Raw genomic sequence first — 9,762 nt, forward strand, 5'->3', positions numbered from 1 at the left:
TGTCCTCCCCACCACCGCTTGACAACTGACATTGGTGTTAACAGGCCCATAACTTAGGGGTTCAGCAAAAGAGACTGATAGAATAAGTCCTAGGCTTACAAAAAATAAGTCCTGCAATCGATTTGTTCAACTAAAGGCAGTGCTCCAGCATGGCTGTAATCAAATAACTGTGAATATACATATAATCTCTAGATATGTTCTACAGTTCATTATAGCAATAGAATGTAACAGTTTAAGTTAATTCCCTGATGAAAATTAATATTTCTGTAAAAATGCTTTTCTGACAAGGCACATGTTTTTACTGAGACAAACACTCGTCTTGAAGTAATCAGTTGATTTAGAAAGACATTACATATCCAGGTTGATTTGTTTCTTCATTAAGATAAAACATTGATGATGAAATAAGAGAAGATCCATGAAACTGGCCTGTGCAATATTTATGAGTGTGATAGAAAGGAGATGCAAGTGTAGTAATTCTTTCTAATGTAGGCACAAGGTTAGCAGTTAGCAATTTTGAAAGGAGGAATTGGTGTCATTAACCCTAGTTTTTGACCCTGGAGGGACAAAAAGTAAAGTTGGCCTTGGTAGGATTTGATCTCAGAATGTAAGGATTCGAAATAAGTACAACAAAGCATTTTCTCCTACACTCTAACAATTTCATTACCTTCGGTCCACGATAGTTACTTTTTAGCAAAAAAAAAAAAAAATCGTTTTCTTTATTATATAATTTTCAAAAATAAATCTTAAATATTTTTTTCTGATATGTTCTCAAAAATTCTCTCAGTTTTGCAGTCTATCGGGGTTTCCGTTCGACAATACTCACCCTCTGGTCCTCTTACTTAATATATTTTTATGTATTCAACACACTTAAGAGCATAGTCCCCACAGACAAGCAGAACTGGTTCTCTCTGAAATACCTACTATTTGGCTATTTGGCAGGTAAGTTAAATATTCAAATTACTTATTAATAAATCAACACTATACGTTGATATTAAAGCAAATGTCTAGTCGACAAGTACTGACTACTACAACTGTTTAACTAAGGAACCTCTATACAGTGACTCAGTCTGCTGGAAATAGCTTGGCAAATCCTTCCTCAAATCACATCCTACACATTGGATAGTTGTTGTGGAAGGATTTCAGCCACTCCTCAAGTGACTAATTGTTATAAAGCAAAGAATTGTGTACAATTTTCAATGAAAGAAGTTCCCTGTTCAATACTTGCTGGCAATATTTAAAAAAGATGATGAAGATTTCATCATCTATGCCAGGGTGGTTAACAGAGAGTGTGAGAACGAGTTGACCTCAGAGACATTCATGTTTTTAATTTTTGTAGAAGAGCTTACTGCAAACAAAAAAGCAGATATACATTCCTAGATATTAACAAAATTAGAACAGGACCAAAATTTTACTCTGCAGGCAGTAACAAAAGAATGTCAGAGGATTATTAATCTACTACATGATGCAAGTAAAACTTAGAAGCCCTCAATTCTATTTTTGATCATCCTAAATCTTTTTTTCTTAATATTACCTTTAAAATCAATTTTTCAAATTTTAAAGTAAATCTGCTATTGTCAAAAAATTAATTTATTCTTTTTTCTTTTCAGCTGTAGTCAATGTGCTGATAACTACACCTTTCTGGAGTGCTTCAACTCGATTAAGGATGCAAGGAGTAAAACTTGATAGCCCAAAATTTAAATATAGCAAACAGAAACAACTGTATACTGGCATTTTGGGTAATTATTTTAACAAACCTAATTTTTACCTCCTCCTTAGCAAAGGCAGAGGTATTGTTGACCTTACAATCATACAGATCTAAAGTTTGGATATTACAGTTAAAACTTCTAAGTAAGATTTCAAAATCTGAGTGTTTATTTGGATTTAATATTCTGAAATATGAATATATCAGTTAGGAGGATAAGAATTAAGTTACATTTAGCATTTCAAAATAGTCATTTATTTTGGATGTAAATTTAGTATTTCAAAGTATGGGGCATGGCCGTGCAGTTAATAAGTTTGCAGCCACAAGGATCTGAGTTTGTTCCTACTGTATAAGACTGTGAGCAGGGATCTTCTAATATAGGCTCAAACCAATCTATCCCTCATAAGTAGAAGTGCTGGATGAAAACTGTAGGAAGCTCACTATACACATATGTATGCATGTGTGTGTGTGTGAGACCTCCTATAAATTTGATGCTGTTTGCATGCTGCATAAAAATAATGTCACCATCTATGTTTGGCCATTGAGCTGTTTGTTCTTCAAATGACAAGGAGAAGTAATGCCTTACTAAAAACCAAACAAGGGTTAATGATAAGAAGAGGATCCAGCTACAGAAGATGTGCCTCAATAAGTTTCACCTATGCGGAAAAGTAGGTATTAAAATGAAGAAGATGATGATTATGGTGGTGGTGGTGGTGGTGGTTACACTCATATTAATATTCAATATTGCTAAATATAAGTTTATTATTTACATTTAGCTTCTTTGTTAAATACTTTTTGTAGATGTCATCCATGATGTTATCAAGAGAGACGGTTTTCTTAATTTGTGGAATGGAAGCCTAGCATCTTTTGTTTTAGCCTCAAACCCTGCCATCCAATGTCTTTTTTATGAAACTCCCAAAAGATATCTTCAACATGCTTTAGGAAAACAGGTTTGTATTCTGGAATGATAACCTAAGTAAACCACTTGTAAAAATTAGACTGTTTTCCATATATTTATTGATTTCATTTATCTGTGTATTTTTTTATTATTGTTTATTTACTGTTAATAATAATGGTTTTAAATTTTGTCACAAAGCCTGAAATTTGGGGGCAGGGGGCATTGACCCCACTGCACAACTGGTACTATTGTATCAACCCCAAAAGGATAAAAGGCAAAGTCTTCCCCAAAATTTCAGACCTTCTACTTATAATAGAAAGGATTATTTATTATTATCATTATTATTATTATTATTATTAATGTTGTCATCTTCATCATCATCATCATTAATATTATTATTATTATTATTAATATTATTAATGTGGTGAGCTGGTAGAATTGTTAGCATGCCAGACAAAATGCTTCGCAGTATATCATCTGTTTTTGTGCTCCGAGTTTAAATTACTCTGAGGTTGACTTTGCCTTTCATCCTTTCAGGGTTGATAGAATAGGTACCAGTTGCACACTGAGGTAAATTTAATTGACCAGCCTCTTTCCACAAAACTTTAGGCCTATAGTAGAAAGAATGGTTACTAATAGGAGGAGGCGGCGGATCAAGAACAGTGAACTAGCTCTTTACATTCTGAGATTAAATCTGAGGTCAACTTTGTTTTCTTTCATCTTTCTGGTGTCACTAAAATGCTAAAGTACCAGTGAAATACTGGGGATTATGTAAACAAGAAACTCCTCTCCTTTCAAAATTGCCAATAGTACCAGTTGTGCACTGGGTCAATGCCCCCTGCCCCCAAATTTCAGGCTTTGTGACAAAATTTTAAACCATTATTATTAACAGTAAATAAACAATAATAAAAAAATACACAGATAAGAAAGAATCTTATATTTAAGAAGATGGCTACAGATTTATTAATCTCAGAAGAAATTCTGGTATGGAAATCATTGCATGGAAATAACAAAATTTTATTTCAATTGTTTTGAATCTTCAATATTCATCCTCATGGCTCCCTTTTTATTTATTTCTTTTTTAATAGGAACTTAATGGTGTTGTGTATTTCTTTCTGGGAGCTTTCTCGAAAATAATTTCCAACTGTATCACTTATCCTCTTCAAGTTGTTGAATCAAAACTCAGGGTTAGTATATCAGAATTATTTTAGTAAATATGTCTTCAAAGTGTAGAACTTCCATGTTTTTGAAGTAAATAAGAAATGTTTTGTGTTAAACTTGGATCGGTCTTCATTTTTTGATGATAGCACCTCTTCTAAACAGTTTCCTATGAATGGAACTCTTCTTAACGCTACAGTTTTTTTTGCCCCACCCCCACCCACACACACACCTTAAAGTGACTCTGTTGCTGGGTATCTGTGTTTAAATTGTTTCTCCTAAGTTTCTTTCATCAACTGGAATTCTGAAGAAATAGATGGCAAGGCATTTACAGACTCTCTAGATGTTCATTCTATGGCTATCCTTCGTTGTAATTATAATTCTTGTCAACTGAAGCACATGCTTTTGTTTACATCTAATCGGCCTTTTCCGTAAAGGAGGGATGGGAAATGAGTGGGGTGAGCCTTTCTGCTTTGTTCGGCTAGCCCTAACCCTAATCCTAAACCTAACCCTAACAGGCCGATTAGATGTAAACAAAACCCATGTGCTTTTAGTGACGTTTTCTCTTCTCTTCTTTCTTTCTTTCTTTGTCTAACGGTTCGTTCTTTCAACTTGTTAAAAATATATTCTGTATCTATGAAACTCTCTCTCTCTCTCTCTCTGTCTATCGGTCACCGACCATCGCTTTCTTCTGTATCTATGAAACTTCCTCTCTAGTCAGTGGTTATGCAAAGCAGAAAGGCTCACCGTACCGTCTTCCCCAGTCATTTCCCATCCCTCCTTTACGGAAAAGGCCGATTAGATGTAAACAAAAGCATGTGCTTCAGTTTACAAGAATTATAATTACAGCGAAGGATAGCCCCATGAGGTAACTTGCCAAAGAAAACTTCCTTGAGATAAGACTCTTCTTATCTGTTGATTTCCGAGAAGTTCTTTCATTCTACAAAAGAAGTTGAGAAAGTTTTTCTGTCACTTAATTGTTCGTTATTGAACAGTTTAGCAAATTCTTTTTTGCTTTTTGAATTGGAAGTCCTCTTTAGTATCTCTTCTTTTACGCAAGAATATGAAAATGGTTCAGTAGGATCTACTAATAAGTCCCTAATTTCATTACTCACAGCTGGTCGTGGTGGTGGTAAGTTATTTAACCTTATGAGGTTATACTTTTGTGCCTCTTTGCTGTAAAACTTGCTTCTAATTGAGCAAACCAGATAAGGGTGTCCCGCCGTCCAAACAGGAGGCAAAACAGTCAGAGAACCTTGCATATATATCTTCTATCAAAATAAGACATTTCAAACCCTTTAATATTTTCTTCCATTCAAATGTATTATAATTTTCAGAAAGAAAATTTTGCTCTTTGTGAAATAATGCTTTCAACATCTATGAAATATAATTTTAATTTGCTAGAAAGTGCAGTTAAACTTCTTATTATTTGTATTGTTTATTTCTTTGACGTTCTTTTCCCTCCAACTTTTAATATCAAATATTTCTGTTCATTAAATTTTGTCTGATGAAACTGCCATCTATTTTCCTTTGAAAATGTTATATATTTTTCACAAGTGTCAATAATTTTATGATGTGATGGTTTATCTCCGAGGTCACGTCGGGAGGTCACCACTTTTTATAGTCACGTTTGGTTACTGTTTATGTAACACTGCTTTTATATGTTTCCTATTTGGAAATAGATAATAAATATATTTTACTTTCGAAGTAGGAATCTATATTGATAAACACGTCACTTATAAGTGTTATCATTATACATAAATCCTGACTCCAGCTACATAAACGCCATAGCGAGAAATATATACTCTGAAACGCTAACGGACATTTTATGCGTGCATGTATGTTGAAGATAAATAAATTCGTGTTCTTTTAACCGCTATAAAAAAATACAGAGTTTCATAATTGCAGAAATAAATTTCATCAACAAGTTGAAGAACTTGAAGAAAGAGAAAATAATAACTACATTAGTTTATTTAGCATTTATAGTACAATTGGAAAGTAAAGTCATTTTGTCCTAGAGAATTATGATTTAAAATTCACACTAGCTAATCCTTCATACTAGAGTTCACAACAATTTATATAAGTCTTGTTGGATTTTTATCATAAACATAGCATAAAAATTAGCCAATATCTCAATGAGTGGAGTTTAGTAACATCCAACGATCACTGCGTAATTTCCCCAAAATCAGAGTTTATATAACTGCTCATATCGGACGTGAAAGATTTGATGAAAGTTTAGAATTCGTCTATGGGCAGACGACCATTTTAACCAACGGGATTACCAACAATTATGCTTGTTCGAGCAGACGACCATTTTAACCAACGGGATTACCAACAATTATGCTTGTTCGGGCAGACGACCATTACGTCATATTGCCACCTTTTATGACTTGCTAGAGTGCTGTAAACCATTTTCATTTCTGTGCCCCCCCCCCCCCCGATCCCTTGATGCCCTAAGCATTTGCTTATTTTGCTTAATGGGTTAATCCAATTCTGACTATGGTTTGAGAATATCTTCTTTTCTTTCTCCCGTTCTGGAACTCCACCTGTACCCGCACTTTTTAGGTAATGAGCATTACTCTCTTTCTGACTACATAATAAAATTTATGTTCTAAATATTCAAAGTATTTTCTATATCCAAAGTTAATCAATCTGAAAATTATATCTTTCTGGCTTTGTTTTTATAGTTTTTGAAATATTTAGTTATTAGATTTAAATTTGTCTCTCTTCTATATTTGAGACTTCATTGATTTTACTGATGTTAAATCTTATATTGCAATTGTCTGAAATGAAATTCATTATCATTATAGTGTGGTCTTGAAAGCAAAGAAAACCAAACAACATGGAAAGTGTTACTTCATATGATCAGGTAAGAATATCTGCTCCAGGACAAAGACATGTCTTAGGGCTGATTCTATCTTTGTTATTAAATATTCATTATGACTTCCCTTGAATGTTTTCTGCAAATCCTTTGCAATCTTGTAAATACTTTTCTGGTCTCGCAGACAACAATCCGAGATTCCCAAATCCCTATTTGTATGATGTGTCAAATAATAGAAAGATCTGACATCAAATAATAATTGAATATTAAATCACATTTCTATAACTTCTAGTTACGGATCTTTACACCACTTGTTTTCTTAACGAAACACTTTCAAACTTGGAACACTGGTAGAATGTGTCATATAAAACATCTTTTACTTTTAGTGTTGTTGAGAAAAGTTTATATTTTTAAAGTTATTTCGTGTTAAAAGTTGTCGTATTTCAGTAATTTCAACCAATCACTGATGTCTATTGAGGTGAAAACAATTACTGCTGTGGATTGTCAACAAGACGTTGTGGCGGTGTAAGGGGATCTTTTCCCTTGAATAAAATTAGTACCGTTGTTTGTCAACAACAACTATTGGTGGAACTGTTATTTATGACATTGTTCGTACGTTTGTACTGGTTTTAGCTTTAGGGTTTTAGGGTTAGGGTTCGATTTTGATTTCAGTTGCTTCAACAGGTCTTCGCAAGCAGAGTTTAGTGTTCAATGAAGGAAAGGTATGCATAAGTGGGCTGGCTACACCCCTGGCAGAGGCCTCGGATTATGGTCTCACTTGGCTTGCCGGGTCTTCTCACGCACTGCATATTTCCAAAGGTATCGGTCACAAGACATAACCTCGGTGAGACATATATATATATATATATATATACACATACACACACACACATACATGCATATATACAGGGTGTGATGGGTGAATTATTGACATTCTATATTTTAATTTCATACAGGTACATTGTTTTTTATTTTGTTAACTACACAGTATAGTAAGATCAGTTAGGTACTGTCTGTGAGAAAAACAGTACCATGACCCAATTCACTCTGCCAGAAATTTGGAAACAACATGTTGGCATTTGTACCGGAAGCTCCAATATGAACATTTCAAAGTGTTTGGGTGTCAATCTGAGGACATGTACCGAGAGTGATAAAAATCAAACATCCAGTCAACATCATGGAGTTTGGAGTGATCACTAGTGATGGCGATGTTATGCCTCCATTCATCTTCCCACACGGCCTCAGACTCAACACAGAGGCCTACATCAAGTGCCTAGAGGAGGTAGTGCAGCCCTGGGTCAAGAGGGTGGCTGCTAGAAGACCCTATGTCTGGCAACAGGACTCTGCACCATGCCACACAAGCAGGAGAACCCAAACAATTTCTGCGACTACATCACCCCTAACATCTGACCACCTAACCCCCCCCCCCCCCAAGTTACAACCCCCTTGATTATTATGAGTGGGGCACAGTCAAGTGAGAGACCAACAAAACTCCTTGTAACACCAAAGATGAACTGAAGGCAAGGATTATGGCAGCATTCACCGACTTAAACAAGAAGATGCTCTAGAAGAGTTGAAGGAGATTCTGAAGTCGTCTGGAGGCCATGATTGAAGCCAATAGTGATTTTATTGAATAAATTTGCTCTTTAGTATTTGAAGATACTTTTATGTAATTTGGGTTAATATATCTGTTAAAATGAGATGTCGGTATTATTTTAATTTTTGCATAACTTAGACAATTTATTCATTGCACCCTGTATATATATATATATATATATATATATATATATATAGAGAGAGAGAGAGAGAGAGAGAGAGAGAGACTATGTATTGTTGTTGGTAGTCTCTTGAGTCAAAGGAAGACAATTTTGCAATTTCTTGCTGAACAACCTGCACAAATGATTTGTTTATAAATGTTTGTACCGTACATTAACTCCTGCTTTCCATCAAATCAACATTACCTGTACAGGTGTGCCACAAATCAGATGTCAAAGTGATCACAGAGCAATATGAAATGAAGGGTTTTGCTCAAAAACACATCACACTGCCTGTTCTGGGTATCCGAACCACACTCTTACAATCATAAATACAACACCCTAACCACTAGACCACGCACCCTATTCGATATATTATACTGCATCGCATATTGTTACTGTAATCAGTATGATTTATCCCCCCCCAAAATGTTGTTTCTTTACAGATTTGGAGGATTCTCATCACTGTACAGTGGATTTGAAGCCAGACTACTTCAGAGCTTTCTTAGTGGTGCCATTACCTTTCTACTGTACGAGAAAATATCAATGTTTGTATTTAAATTAATGGGTATCAAATACCAGCTTGCTGAACATCCGCAATAAGGAATGTCAGTGTTGTTTTTGCCTCAGCTCAGCTGTTTCAAGCAGACCTGTTACCAAAAGTAGTCCGGTTGTGACTACATTCGTTTGGGGAATATGTTACACTACATTACCTAATATTCTTTCCTGATTTAATAAGGTTAGATATGATGATTTGAAGGAGAGTTGGTTGTTATTTCTAGCAGAGCAAGAGACCACCTTAGTGGCTTGCTTGTTTGTTCAACTCACAAATTTCTCTTAACATTCCTTTCCATTATTATTTTTGGCAAGTTCAATCTGTTGCAATACTTCTTATCCATAATTTCAGTTCTAACAAGTTTATTGTAATATTACCCTTCCATATTTGGTTTTATTGAATGTCTTCCATTAGTTCCTCCAACAGTTTTCCTCTCACTCTCATTTAATCTTCCACTTTTATTACCTCATTTCCACCAGAGATATTCTTACATTCCATTCTTCATCTATTGAATTTGTTTTCTCATTCACCACAGTTATATTAAGTCTTATCCTCCACTCTCATTAAGACTGATGTACTAGCCCCGTTCTCTCCTGTCATTACTTTAGTTCTTACATTTTAGTTCTATCACATACTTCCTCCTCTCTTAATCTAACCCCCTATTCAGTCTCATCTAACTCTCCACTCATAATGAGTGTCTTATCTAACTCTCCACTCATGTTGAGTGTCTTCTAATATTTCATTCTTACTGAATCTAATCTAACCTCTTAACTGAATCTAATCTAACCTCTTAACTGAATCTCATTTAACTCTCTACTGCTGCACAATGTTTTCTGACTTTCTCTTACTATAGACTCAATTCTATTCAGCTGA

The 9,762-nt window shown here is 34.7% G+C and overlaps 1 protein-coding gene across 2 annotated transcripts in view; it reads left to right on the forward strand.

The window, feature by feature from the left end:
* The window catches only part of LOC106868700 (peroxisomal membrane protein PMP34), a 19,973-nt gene that overhangs the window by 8,726 nt on the left and 1,485 nt on the right, over positions 1 to 9,762 (forward strand). The window contains exons 4-9 of one of the 2 annotated variants that reach the window (XM_014914085.3): positions 785 to 939; positions 1,608 to 1,736; positions 2,504 to 2,652; positions 3,689 to 3,787; positions 6,569 to 6,627; positions 8,780 to 9,762. The exon at positions 8,780 to 9,762 is cut by the window's right edge and continues 1,131 nt beyond it. In XM_014914085.3, coding sequence (XP_014769571.1) covers positions 785 to 939; positions 1,608 to 1,736; positions 2,504 to 2,652; positions 3,689 to 3,787; positions 6,569 to 6,627; positions 8,780 to 8,936 — 748 coding nt within the window. In that variant the 3' untranslated portion in view covers positions 8,937 to 9,762. The remainder of the gene's footprint in view (positions 1 to 784; positions 940 to 1,607; positions 1,737 to 2,503; positions 2,653 to 3,688; positions 3,788 to 6,568; positions 6,628 to 8,779) is intronic. The other variant, XM_014914086.3, reaches the window with a different exon arrangement.

The sequence above is a fragment of the Octopus bimaculoides genome, chromosome 16 (genome assembly GCF_046866305.1).
Source record: "Octopus bimaculoides isolate indiv1 chromosome 16, ASM4686630v1, whole genome shotgun sequence".
NCBI lineage: Eukaryota > Metazoa > Mollusca > Cephalopoda > Octopoda > Octopodidae > Octopus > Octopus bimaculoides.